The following is a 14,803-nucleotide window of genomic DNA, read 5'->3' on the forward strand; positions in this document are numbered from 1 at the left end:
CAGGTGTTTGTTGGCTGGTGAAGCTGCAGTTTTGGCAGATGAAGGGTACGTGAGTGAGCTTCGGGGAGGCCTGGAAGCAGGTGGATGGTCGGCCGGCGTTGAGAGCGTGGAGGAGGTTGGCGTCGTAGCGGCGTTGGGTGTCGTGGCGCTCGCGGGTGCCAGGGGTCTGGCACTGGGCGCGGTCCAGGTGCAGATGGGGCAGACGGGATTGGCTTAGGTTCGCCTTTGGCACGCCAGCGGCCGCTATTAAGAAGGGAGGTGGGAGTGAGGAGCAGCTGGAAGGCGGGTATGGGGGCGAATGGGCGAGCGAGGGGGCGGGCCGCAGGGGATACAGCGGCGGGAAGAAGAGGCGGGAACAGAGCAGGAATGAGCTGGGAAAGGAGGGCAGAGAAAGGAAATGAGAACAGTTGAAAAGTGGTAGTAAAATAATTGACAGAGGACGACAGAGAAGAACAGCAGAACAATATTAAGTATGGGAATAGATAAACTACCTTAACATTAGTAAATATGGGAACAAATTCAATGATCTGTATCTTTGATAAGTATATGACTAGATGACTAGTCAATACTCTAACATTGGTAAGTAAGTGATTAGATTCACTACTCTAATACTGCTAAGTATGTAAATAGATGTAGTACTCTGTTAAATGGATTAGTATGTGAAGAGAATCTTTACACTGTCACATTAACACGTATAAAAAAAGATTAATTACTCGGTGACACCAATACATATGGAAATAGATTAACTACTCTGCCTCATTAGTGAGTGTGAGAATACCTTAGTTGAATAAGTACATGGAATAGATTCACTACTCTGTAATATATGAGGACCACGCGAGCACCAGAATTGTCACTAAAAAGACAAATCAAAACGCTCTTTGAAGAGGAGGGTTCCCCATGGCAGGTGCATTTGGCAGGAGGCATTAGATTATTGGACATCAACATCCAAAATCTGCATAACCCTGACATTCCGCTAACAGCTTGGAGAAAAACAGTGAATACTCAGTCCAAGAGAATATCTTTTGAAAGGGACTTGGAAAGCCTGTATCACCAATTACATCTCTCCTCGCTGGACTCGTCATACACCATGGGAAAACCGCAGCCCTACCTGGAGCAAGCTTTGACAGTCCTGGCCCGGGGAAGAATCTCTTACATGAGACTGCTCGCTCTGCCCATTACGGATTTTAACTCAACTTGGGCCCGGCAGGATAATTCAGTGGCTTGCCCACTCTGCAATTACCACCGTGAATCCTGGCTCCATCTGTTGTGCTGTTTCCCAAAGCTAGTCGGTGAGCGGCAGCGCTTGGTTCTCCCCATCTGTAGGTTGCTTGGCCTATAAAGTTGCAGGGAAGTTTCCGACCTGTGTTTCTCTATTAAAATACCTCAAGTTGTAGCCCGACTAGGGAAATTCACAGATGCCATCTGAGCCAAACTGAAACTGAAAACTGAATTATAACAGGACTTAGTCGGCCATCATGCAAGAGAAACTATGATAAAAACTTTTTTCTTAAATTCTACGCACACCACTTTTCTGCTAGATAAGAAAATAATCATAATAACAGTTATTTTAACTATTGTAAACCTTTTTAAACAATTACTTTGTTCTTAACTAATTGTGTGAGTTCCTAAACAAGTTTTGTTTTATTGATAGAATATTGTAAAACATTTAATTAATTGAACAATAAAGATTCATTTAAACTACTCTGTAATAATATTACATTAGGGAAATGATTCAGTACTCTAACATTAATAAGAAAGGGAACTGATTCACCACTGTGCTAGATTAATACATATGTGAATAGATTCACTAAGTTATCTTATTAATAAGTATGGCGAAAGATTCATTGCTGTGTCACATTAACAAGTTTTGGAATAGTCACTCCTCAGTAACAAAGTTAAGTATGGGAATAGGTTTACTACTCTAACAATAACAGATTCACTATTAATAAGTAATGAAAAAGATTAACTGCTCCTTAACACGGACACATATGAAAATACACGACGTGCAGGAATAGATTAGTTATTCAAACCTCATTAACTATTATGGAACAGAGTCTCTACTCTAACATTGAAAACTGTGGGACTAGGGTCACTTCTGTGCTACATTATTACACAAGGGAATAGACTCACTGCAACGGAAACACTATAGTGCTCCACTGTGCTTCACTGCAGTTGCAAGAATGCCGATTATAGCAGTTCATATCAAAATATATAAAACAATGTGAAGATTTAGGCAACAGTTAAATCATTACAGAACAAAAAGAATTCAAATACATTTATTCTGGAAAAAGGGTAACACAATACAGATATAAGCTTGGTATTCTTCAATAATGCAAAATGTTTCAAACCCTATTTAAGGTAGTACTGAAATTATGTGCTTTGGCTACTCTCAGTTTAGTATACCGTACTAACAGTAGTACTACTTGGTACAGATTTGCATAATCTGTCTGGCACTTAAAGTAGCTGATTGGGGTTAAAATTCTACTCATGAAAAATCAGAAAACTGTTTTTTAGATCGTAAAGTGTTTTCCCTCTTGTCAAGTCCAGAATATTTTGCAAGAATAAAATAATGCTTTTGTTTAAAATCTGATTTGCACATGGGAGACATTAGTTGTGCTATTTCAAACTCCCAGCATTACAGACTGCCATAAAATACATTCAAAACTACTCCATGACATATGAACTGTTCTGCTGTACAACACGTGTCTTCACTTAAAGAAAAGACCTCAAGACACAGCGACTATTAATGTATACTTCAAAATAAATCGCTTCTAACACTCAGTTACTATCAAATTAATGAAGGCAAAGACTGATCTTTATTATAGAACGTAGTGCATGAAGATTGCCTTATCCAGTAGGAATTCTCTGGTGCCACAGAGGATGTGATTTAGGAGTTAAACTCTCTTACACTGTGCATACAGTAGGACTCACTTTAGTGTCTTTTATGTTGATTTAAAAATTCAACATTTGAGCAAAGCTTTGTTCACAATGAGTGCATTGAAAACAATGCCTTCCTGGGAGCTATATGGTGATACTGAGTACTTGGCTTTTGAGTAAATCTCTTCTCACACTCTATGCATTTATACGGCCTCAGTCATTTGCGTCTTATGTGATGAATTACAAGAGCTAATTTTAGAGTAGAGTTCTTCTCACAATTCGTGAAGTGAAATGGCCTCACAGTTAAGTGTATTGTTTCATGATGTCGCAGCTGTGACCTACAACCGAAACAGTTGGGATACTCAGCTCAGTGAAATTTTACTGTGTACTCTTTGGTGCCGTAGAAGATGTTGCTCATGAGTAAAATTTTTCTCGCATTCATTGCAGTGAAAGGGCCTCATTTCTGCGTGTGTTCTTTGGTGATGCATAAGATGTGACTTCTGTATAAAACTTTTCTCACAATAAGAGCAGAGATAAGGCCTGACTCCTGAGTGTATTCTTTGATGAATCAAAAGGGTTGACTTTTGAGAGAAGCTCTTCTCACAATCAGTGCAGTGATACGGCCTGACTCCTGTGTGTGTTCTTTGATGAATCAAAAGCGTGGACTTTCGAGTGAAGCTCTTGCCACACTCCATGCAGTGAAATGGCCTCTCTTCCATGTGTATTCTCTGGTGCTGCAGAAGATTTTGCTTACGAGTAAATCTTTTCTCGCATTCATTACAGTGAAAAGGGCTCAATTCTGTGTGTTCTCTTTGGTGAAATAGAAGATTTGACTTTTGTGTAAAGCTTTTCCCACAATCAATGTAGTGATAAGGTTTCACTCTTGTGTGAATTTTTTGATGAATCAGAAGAGTGGACGCTTGAGTGAAACTCATCTCACAATCCGTGCAATGAAAGGGCCTCACACCAACATGTGATTTTTGGTGCTCAAGAAGAGAGGTCTTTTGATTAAAGCTCTTTTCACATTTGGTGCAGGGATACAGTCTCAGCCCAGTGTGGCTTCTTTGATGCTTCACCAGAAGTGCCTTCCTGCTGAATCTCTTCTCACACTGAGTGCAGGCAAGGGTTCTTTTCAACTTGGGGGTTCGCTTGCATTTTTTTAAGGTGAACGTGTGAGCTGAATTCTTCTTGTGCTCGAAACATGTTTGGGATTCGTTCTCATTCGTTATGCCTACCTCTGATTGGCATGCTGGAGAATGAAACAGGAATGCAAGAGTATAACTTAGAAATGGTTTAAAACAGAAACATAGAAAGTTGCAATGCACGTAGATGTTAGATGTTTTAAAACATACTTTTTGTTAATACGCAAACATTGAGCAGTCAACCAGACATGACGTGCTGCCACTTAATCCAGTAACAGGAGATTACCCAGACTTCAGTGCTAGACATGAAGAACTTACTTACCGGTTACGCTTTTTCTGTTAGAGACTAATTGCAGATTCCTCAACTTAAAATATTCCCCATGCATCAGACTGGATCCGGAAAGAATCTTGAGCAGTATATGTGTGCCGGTAGGTGGCGTTAATAGGCTCATTGCCAATTTCGTCAGCATCAGTAGTGAGGTATGCAGAGATTCAGTGATTTTATAGGCACAACCCCAGCATGCTGGAATTGGTTTCTTTTATGAGTTTTTCTGTGCCAAAAATGTGGAGCTGAGACTGAATGAGGTGTGACCAGTGTGCAGAATCTACCAGGATCATTAGGATGAAGAGTCCATTTCGCAGAGCAGGGAAGATGGTTTTTTTTTTGGGCCGATATGGAAGGGAGTCACCACATTCGGTAGATAGGAGGCATGTCTAAAGAACAAATTAGCCCGGGTAGAAGCTGGTATATGGAGGACTAACTAAAAGAGCTTGAAACTCACTGACCCTCCTGGCTGATCTAATGGCCACTAAGAATACTCTTAAGAGACAGAAGTCTCAGAGGACAGCTATGTAGGGACTCGAATGGAGAACACATAAGGTCAGAACCAATTTAAGATCCCACTGGAGCAGGATGAAAGAGGTAGGAGGGAATAAATGGTGCAAGCCGTTAAGCTTAACCAGTGATTTAAACAATGTGGGCTGATCTGGCAACCGCAGAAAAGCAGAGATGGCTGAAAGATAACCTTTAACAGTGCCCAAGGCAAGGCCTTGCCAGGCTAATGACAGCACAAACAACAGCACCTCTGAGAAGGAGGCAGAAAGTAAATCACTTACGAAGCAACATCGATGCGGACGGAACTGCTCAACTCCACCTATTGGCAAAGGTACTGCTCAAGACTTTCTGCTTCTCGTTTGACGCCTGGGGACTTTTCTAAAGTGAGTAATCTGCAGTTAGAATTCTGTACCAGAAAAACGTGGCCAGGTTTCATGTCAATACCACAGATTGCATATGTTTAGCAGTACAAGATTAAGGGCAAAGCAGTTGAATAGAATTTGCAACACACCCACCTCTCCCACAATGAGGTCATTAGAATGCAGAGATGTTCCTGCTCTGCTGCTTCAACTACCACTATCTGTGCTTCCCAGCCACTCTGTGAAAGCAAATGAGTTACACATCTGTAGCTCCAGTTTTCCAGCATTGGTATCTTTCATACATTCACTGCTTGAATCATTCCCCTCAGCCCAATGACAGGGAATGACTTTAGAACATGAATATATGAAAGACCCAACGCCAGAGATCTAATTTTCTAACAATTTGCAGAACCAGGACTGATGATGCGTTGTACGTTTGAGTTCTTTGAATCTTTTTTTTTTCTTTAATGTAGTGGTCTAAGGAATTTCTACCGGTTACAAATTGGTTTGTCTCATTTAGCCCAGCAGTATTTTTTGCTTCTGATCACTCTGTTTTTTAACCTTTACTGTGGAGGAGTCTTACTACCGAAGTCTCACTGACTGTAAATTCACGATAATCTGACTGAGGGTGGTTATCATTAGTGCCTGCCTTTTAAGAGAAGGCTGCTGCGGCGCAGCAGGCGGAAGGGGCACTAGGATGGTTACAAGTGAACACATGTGCACACATTTGTTCAAATACCATTGTGCGCAGCCCGGTAATTGCACCCAGGTATCCTGTGCAGAAGAGATTAGGTCTTATAATATTAGTAGGCATTCAAAGACAGGGCAAAACGGTTTACTGGAAATCGTTTAGTGCTGCAATGCATTTTATATACAGGCGAAATATGCCACAGTCCAGCGAAATCTCAAACTGGGGAAAAGCATACATGCAGAGCTTAATTTTGCAGTTTCCAACAACATATATCCACACCTTATGAGGCTTCAGGAATTGCCCTATTTCTCTGGCCCAGCTCATAATCGGATTCCAGGCAAGTGCACCCCCACACTGGGCCAAGTTTATTACTCTGCTCCCCAGTTGAGGGAAAAAGGATACCCTGACACAAGGGAAAGGGGCAGCTTGAGACACTGGACCTGGGCGGCCACAGTCCAAGGCAATTGATCAAAAGAGGTAGCCCAGACATCTGGAGCCAACACAGAAGAAGCTCTCCTCTGAAGTTTAGGTGGGATGGATCAACCAGTGATGTCAGTTAGGTGTGGAGCTGAAGCCCTGAGAACAGGTCTGTTCTGCCACGAAATGCTTGGGCTGGAGGGAGTTTGTGGCGTCCTCTGATTGGCCAGGAGAGCCTGGCATCATAACTTTCCACCCGCACGTAAAGCCCCACTACAAGGGAGAGGAAAGGAAGAAGATCCTGGACCTGGGCAGTGGTGACAGCAGAAGAATGGCCAGCTGGAGACAGGAGCCACTGCATGCCCTGCAAGATGGACTAAGGACGCTGGCAGCAGCTGATCCCCCACAGTACTAGGATGGGTATATCAAGGGCCGCCCCTTTAGCCCCCCGAAGATCTGGACTAAACTGCCACCTCAGGTGCTCTGGAAGACAGCCAGAAGGCTATGAGGCCTGGGAGAGCAGGCAAGAGGATGCTGTGCTGGATTTTAGCAAAGGGGCTGCAAAAGATGTCCCCACTAGAAGGAGAGGAGCACCAGGAGTCAGGTAGAGCAGAATTATGGCAGAGAAGCCAGTAAAACCAGCGCCACAAAGTGTGCCCCTTTTTTAACTGCCTCTGGTGACTAGCACAGGCAGCCAGAAGCAAAAAACGAGCCAAAGATCTTTCAAAGCGGCCTAAGTGGATCACAGCTATGTCTAAATGAAGATTTGACCTTTAAGGTAAGAAAGGCGAGCGCGTGGTGTACTGCCGTATTCTGAGATATTACCTTTGGGGATGGGCCAGGGCCTAGGATCTAGCGCAGAATGGAGTCATTGCCTGGGGAGCAGAGTGCGAGGGCCCCCTGCCGACTCTAGATTGTTCTCTGGGGCCCCATATCTCCAGGTGCAGAGGGAACAGGAGCAGACCATTTCTGGCCGTGAAGAAATCTAAGAGCGCAGGAGCAACAGGATAAGTTTGCTCACACTTGCGGGAGCTGCCAGCTCCCGCAAGTGTCACAGGAAGTATACACAAGCACGTGGGAAGCCAGCTTGGATTTTGGGGTACCTTGGGGCTCCCTCACGACTGCAAAGGAGAAATGGAGACTATTGGTCCCGGGCATCCAAATGAAAAGCAAGTTACGAGGCGCGAGGACGCAGAAGAAGTGGCATGAGCTGCTCATAAAATAGGTAGTACTGAAGAGACCATTCCATAATACCATCCGAGGGGCCTATTTGCATATTGTGCTTCTTTGTGGTGTCCCAATATGGGGCAGGGACATTGCCAACTTCATTAAAGCATTGTGGGGGTTTCCAGCAAACCCCAAGGAACGATTTAAATAAAATAAATATATAGTGGTATGTGATGCATGTACTTTTCATTTTAAAAGAAAAAGCCCTAAGTGGACAAAAATGTACTGCATGGTGTCATCGCGTGCCAGCCAATTTAAAATGCTAGCAGGCATCACCTCCTCTGAGTAGGCCTTGGACTCCTGAATTTCACTACCCTGAGAAAGGCAAATGCTACAATGGAGTACTTGGCTACCAGTAAAGAAACAATTGCAGAGGTATTATGTGTGAAGGACTTGAATCCTTCGTAACTAATAACCCAATTTCTCACACCACTCTATTTCAAATCTCCGTGTTGTCTCTAGTTTTCTGGGGCATAACACACACCCCACCTTTAATTCTTTGAGTCAAGCACAATAATTCATTAACGGAATTTAGATGCTCTAAATTCAATATACTACTCTTCAAGAACTACCATTCTCGGATCCATGTACTTCAGAACTTGAAACAACTCTCCTAATAGTCTCTTAGGTGCTGTGATGCCTCCACAAGGGGTAGGAAAGCCCTAGAGAACAGTTACAATGCAGATGTATAAATGTATTTTATCGACAGATGTATATTGTGCACAGATGCCTGCAGTCTTAATGTTATTAGCCTAGTAATATAGAGTAGAGGGAGAGATGCCTCGCACTGGCAGTTTCCCCATTGACATATCCACTTGTCTGAGCCTGAACCCAACCTAACAGAGGACTACAGCCGTTGAGTAGGTTTTGCAACTCAAGAGTACCTCCCCATTACCCCAAGCTGAGAAACCAATAGCAGGAGGGAGATGATCTGCGAAACAGGGCTCACTACTATGGGGCACCGCGTGTCATCACATGACTACCAGGACAAACCACCTTTCATTGTGACAAACATTGAGAGACAACTCTGTTGTCAGCCTTAAAGTTGGCTGATGCCACAGTTGGTGTTGTGGCTTGCCAAACCGTAAGATGCCATCCTAATCATACATGCAAACATTTCAGCTCAGGAAAGAGGGATTTAGTGGGGAAAAACGTTGGTGAACTTATTTTCCCCATTGACTAATTTTGTAATGACTGCTAAAATAGATCCCTTTTTGGCTTTAAAAACATGAAGTCTCCCGCCTGAATCAGGTCTGTTTTGCATGCATGTCTTAAGGTTGATTCTGTATTGATCTCCCCTTCACAGAACACCTAGCATCCTTGCTCCAATAACAGGCAGTGCTTCAGAAATTGGAATACACTGGAGACAGCATGGTGTGATTTCCAGACTGATGTGTGCAGGCTCTAAATTGGAGTGACTTAACACAAGCTTTATAACTTAAACCCAAGAAGGCGGAGCAAAATAAAAAATATATATATTTATCTTTAGACAAAGCAGCAAGCAAGTTGTGCAGCAACCAAATGTCCCCACTTATTAAAAAGCCCATGAGAGTGTTGTGCACACGGGCGGGGTCAACGTCGACATAGTATAAGAGCAGCAATACTTTATGGGCAAACGCTGGATAGCAACAACAAAGTACACTTGGATGAATGAAGTGCTGTCCAATTATAGACCTCTCTGCCAGTTACCCTTTCTCAGCAAACTGTCGCAGAAAGAGATGTTTCAGCAGCTGCCTCATTTTGTTTCTAATAACAACCTCATTCTCAACAGTACCGCACTCACTGTTGTCTCTACTGGGCGATCTGATCTGAGATCGTCCGCAGATTCAGATACTCCCGCCGTGTTGATCCATTTGGATTTAACTGTGGCTTTTGTCATAGTCACCTACAGGATTCTTCTTAATAGACTTGCCAAATTTGGAATTCAAGATGTGACCTTATGCCGGGTCATAGGCGTCCCAGAGGGATCAATTCGCTCAAAGCTTCTTTTTAATCTGTATTTGTTTACTCTGGCTCACCTGTTTGAATCCACTGGACTCAGCTTGTTTCATTATGCACACACCAACAAAATTATTGCAGACTTAAGGATGAGGCTTACAAGGCCTTATATGTTTGAACACCCGCTCCACACGCAAGCATGCCGTTGAGCTCTGGGACCTGCTTGACACATCATCCCCGGACGTCGCCTTCCTGACAGAGAGCTGGATGAACGACTCCTCCGCACCCGACATCGCCATAGCCATCCCAGGCGGCAACAAGATCACCCGCAGAGATCGCACCAACGGAGTCAGACAAGGAATCGTCATCGTCCACAAGAAGAGCGTCAGGGTCTCGACCAACACCAACGACACTCTCAGCACCGCCAAACACCTGCACTTCCAGATCAACACCGACCCCAACGCCACCCTCAGAGGTACCCCAAACTACAGACCCCCCGGACCCCGACCACAGTTCAGCGACTCCATTGCCGACTTCATCAGCATGCACGCCCTGACCTCCACCGACTAAATCTTCCTCGGAGACCTGAACTTTCACCTTGAGAACAACAACGACAGCAACTCCATCACCCTGATCGCCAACCTTGGACTGAGGCAGCTCGTCACAACGCTTACCCATTCCGCCGCCACGCGCTCGACCCAGTCTTCTCCTCAAGCTCCCACGTCTCCTTCAGCCACACCACCGAACTCATCTGGACCGACCAACGCTGCATCCACTTCACCTTCCAGAAACCCACCACACACCACCGCACACAACAGATCCCTCCCCGCTGCTGGAGCAAAATCACGTAAGACCAACTACACGCAAACCTCGCTCTCCACCCACCGACACCTCCAACATCGACGACGCCGCCTGCAACCTCAGACTCTGGATCAACGACTATGCCAACACCCTCGCCCCGCTGAAGAAACCCACCCACAGAGACACCAGCAAGAGAGCTAGCTGGTTCACCTCAGAACTCCTAACCTCCAAGCGAACCTGCCGGAAACTAGAGAAGAAACGGCACAATGAAAAGACACCGGACAGCCTCGCAGCCCACAAGGACGCCATTCGCAAACACCATCACCGCATCAGGTCTGCCAAGAGGACCACCTTCAAAGACCGCCTCGACAACAACGCACACATCAGCAAGGAGCTCTTCAACATCGTAAAGGAACTCTCCAACCCCAGCTCCATCACCGACGACATCCCGCAGTCACAAGCCCTGTGCGACTCCCTCGCCACCTTCCTCCACCGCAAGATCGCCGACATCCACGACAGCTTCAACGCCCAGAAAGCCCCAATAGACATCAATACTCCAGACCCCCCGCCCACTATCGACCATGACCCCATGCCAGTCTGGGCCAACGTGAACATAGATGACACCATCAAGACCATGAGCACAATCCACTCCGGCTCCCCGTCAGACCCACTCCCACACCACATCTTCAACAAAGCCAGCAAGCTCCATCACACCCCACCTGAGCAACGTCATCAATCTCTCCTTCGAAATCGCGACCTTCCCAGAGAACTGGAAACATGCCGAGATAAACGCTCTACTCAAAAAACCCAAGGCAGACCGAGAGACCTCAAGAACTTCCGGCCCATCTCCCTGCTTCCGTTCCCAGCCAAGGTCATCGAGAAGATCGTTAACAGACAGCTAACCTGATACCTCGAAGAAAACAGCATCCTGGACCCATCCCAGTCAGGGTTCCACAGCAACCACAGCACCGAGATTGCCCTCATCGCCGCCACCGACGACATCAGGACCCTGCTGGACAACAGTGAGGCTGCGGCCCTCATCCTCCTGGACCTCTCCGCAGCCTTCGACATCGTCTGCCACAGCACACTACGCACACGCCTCCACGACACAGGGATCAGAGACAAGGCCCTGGAATGGACCACCTCCTTCCTCTCCGGCAGAACCCAGAGCGTCCGCCTCCCCCCATTCCAATCCAAAGCCTCCAAGATCATCTGCGGCCTACTCTTGGGATCATCCCTCAGCACGACACTGTTCAACATCTACATGGCCCCGCCCGCACTAGTCGCCCGACAGCACGACCTCAACATAATGTCCTACGCCGACGACACTCAACTGATCCTCTCCCTCACTAAGGACCCCCTCACCGCCAAATCCAACCTCCATGAAGTAATGAAAGCCGTCGCCGACTGGATGAAGATCAGCCGACTTAAGCTGAACATGGACAAGACGGAGGTCCTCATCCTCGGCTCCAACCCTTCAGCCTGGGACGACTTTTGGTGGCATACGGCACTGGGAGCAGCCCCGACACCCACCAACCACGCACGCAACCTGGGAGTCATACTCGACTAAACACTCTCCATGACCAAGCAGGTCAACGCAGTTTCCTCCTCCTGCTTCAACACCCTCTGCATGCTCCGCAAGATGCACAGGTGGATCCCGACAGATACAAGAAGAACAGTCACCCAGGCCCTCGTCAGTAGCAGACTCGACTATGAAAACGCCCTCTACGCGGGAGCCCCGGCCAAGCTCATCAAATATCTGCAACGCATTCTAAACGCCTCTGCACGCCTGATCCTCGACGTACCATGCCACAGCCACATCACCCCCCCACTTGAGAAACCTGCACTGGCTCCCAGTCAACAAGAGGATTTCATTTAAGCTCCTCATACATGCACACAAGGCACTCCACAAGATCGGCCCAGCATACCTCAACAGATGACTTCTACATCCCCAACCGCCAGCTTCGTTCAGCCGACCACCACCCTCGCATCTGAAGAACGACCACCGGCGGCAGATCCTCTCCCACCTCGCCGCCAAGACCTGGAACACCTGATTGATTGATTTGATGAATCTAGACATCTCAAAGTGAATGGTTCCAAAAACAAGATTCTTATCCATTCCAAGCCTCTGCCCTAACTTCCCGCTGGGTCCAGTGGTCAAAACTCATGGCATAAAGATTACGGCTTCTATATGTTTAGCCGACTAAGTATTAGTAGTGGTCAAATTTACTTATTCCAGTTAACACTTTGAAATGTGTCATTCACCTGTTTATTCTTGTTCAAAAGATTTCAATTCTAAAAGTGTGTATTCCATTGCATTGGACAACACCAATAACATCTATTTGGGCTTTACTGTGCACCTTAAGAGAATGATGCAATTAATTCATAACTACCCTGCGGTGACCATCAGAGCTCTCACATAACTCCTGCTCTGGTTCACCTTCACTAGCTACTGGTCAAGAAAAGAATGGTGTTAATATCTCTGTTTGGTTCTCGATGGGTCTACCCGCCCAGTAGATTGCCTCGTAGCTCTATCTTCATACAGTACTTTTCTTCTCAAACTTTGAGGTCAGCCTCTGGACTATGTCAGGAGTGAACCATCTTAGATTCAGGAAACCACTTAAGACAAGGCCATTTCCTCACATCGAATTGTGTATCACTTATGTAACAGATCTTGGGTTTCCATTTACGACTTGTTTCTGTGCAAAGATACCCTAGTGCAGGTGAATATTTACGCTCTCCAAACATAATTACAGTTAAATATCCAATCAATAACAATGAACTCTGTGTCTTAGGTTGAGTGTTTGAAGAACACTGAAGGGAAAAAAAGTATAGATTCCCCTTAATAAGACTGAAGAAGACAGAACAGAAGAAAAAGCAATGCATTGAAACACAGACTAACATGCAGTGAAAATTAAATTAATTTGAAGGGAAAAGGCAGTACACATACAGTTAAAGGTAAACTCATGAAAGCAACATAAATAATGCACCCTTAATAGCGAAGAAGAGAGCTCCTAGAAGAATCGGCCACTCAATGAGGCTTCTGCAGAGTGGTCAGTGAAGAGGAAGTGGAGGTCTGCTTCCTTGGAAACAGTTTGTAATCTGTTACAGATTGATACTAATCTACAGTCATACAAGCATGCGGTCTTGGAGTCTAAGGGAGCAATGATGACTCATAAGCTCCTCCATGTTGCGAAGGTAGCCCGGAGCAGTAGCACAGCTCAGTTAGAGTGTCAGAGGGAGATGCTATTATGTTTGGCAGGAGATTAAAGCACACAAATAGGTGCATAAAGGATCAGTTTACACCACAAGACCTTCTACCTACATGTGGGCAAACATATATTGATAGCGATGGGCAAAACTCAGAATGCCAACGAACACCACAAGAAACAGGCTTGCGTTTCGAAAGCGTAGCTCCTTCCAGATTGAAAGAAAAAAAGGAGAATCCAGGGAAAGCTGCTAGCATGCACTCCATTAAAATGGCAGATTGGACAATAATAGTAAACTGCGTCAAAAGTAGAAGCAAAATCAACTAAAATAAGAAAGAATGCAGGAAGCTCGCTCTTTATATACTATGCCAAAAAGAGGTATACTGTGCAAAAAGTCTAGTTATTCCATTATAAGTGGACAGGGGCTTGCTCTAGTGATTACAAGGTGCTCGCTTAAGGGGTAGTGTGGTCGGGCAGCCTTAGGCTTATCAGAGAGGAGCGTTGGACATTTGCAGTATGCACACAACTAATAATTATATAACTTAAAGGCACCAAAATCGTCAAATTCATGTAAGTACGTTTTTGTTTTTTTAAAACAGATTTTATTAGCTGCATGGTAGAAACACATCAAGTAATTCTCTGACCTCCAGAGACAATCACTAGGACAAATAATCAATGACTGCGACATGCAAACATTTTCGTAGGCGATTAAGCAGTAGAATAGTCAAACAAAGAAATGTCTTGGTGTGCAACCCCCCCCCCCGCCCTTCCTCACCCACCCCCAACTCCCCCCTCCCTCCCATGCGTGCCGCTGCCTACTCCGTCCGTGTCGTACTATGCGTGTTGCAATGTTCGCCATAACATAGGTTATCTGACTGTCAGATTAACTGTACGACCTCCTCCTCCAGTGGTGGGTCCAGGTCCAGGCCTCGATAGTCTGCCCACCGCTTTTAAATTCTATAGTGCTTTAGAGGGCACCCCGTGCTACATATACAGGCTGTTCCAGGCCCATACAAAAGTCCATTCCATTCTGCCAAGCTATGAATAAAGGGGCGCGGGGCGCCTTCCAAGATCTCGCAATGTCCCTTTTGGCCAAGGTCAGCCCCAACAGTAGTAAATGACGCTTGTATCGGTTGCCCCCCACTCCAGCCAGCACATGAAGAAGAGCCAGTTTAGGGTCCCTCTGCAGCTCCCAGGCCAGCACCTCATTCAAACACCGAAACAGTCAGTCCCAAAACCGCTGGAGAACCCCACAGCCCCACACTGTATGTAGCAGCGTCCCCATCTCTGTGTTGCACCTAAGACAA

At 45.7% G+C, this 14,803-nt stretch overlaps 1 protein-coding gene across 1 annotated transcript in view; it reads right to left on the reverse strand.

The window, feature by feature from the left end:
* Positions 1–14,803, reverse strand: part of LOC147700525 (uncharacterized) — a 319,009-nt gene that overhangs the window by 149,428 nt on the left and 154,778 nt on the right. Inside the window, exon 8 of the mRNA XM_086929115.1 lies at positions 3,245–4,126. Coding sequence (XP_086785241.1) covers positions 3,245–4,126 — 882 coding nt within the window. The remainder of the gene's footprint in view (positions 1–3,244; positions 4,127–14,803) is intronic.

The sequence above is a fragment of the Lissotriton vulgaris genome, chromosome 7, assembly GCF_964263255.1.
Source record: "Lissotriton vulgaris chromosome 7, aLisVul1.2, whole genome shotgun sequence".
In the NCBI taxonomy this organism is placed as follows: Eukaryota; Metazoa; Chordata; class Amphibia; order Caudata; family Salamandridae; genus Lissotriton; species Lissotriton vulgaris.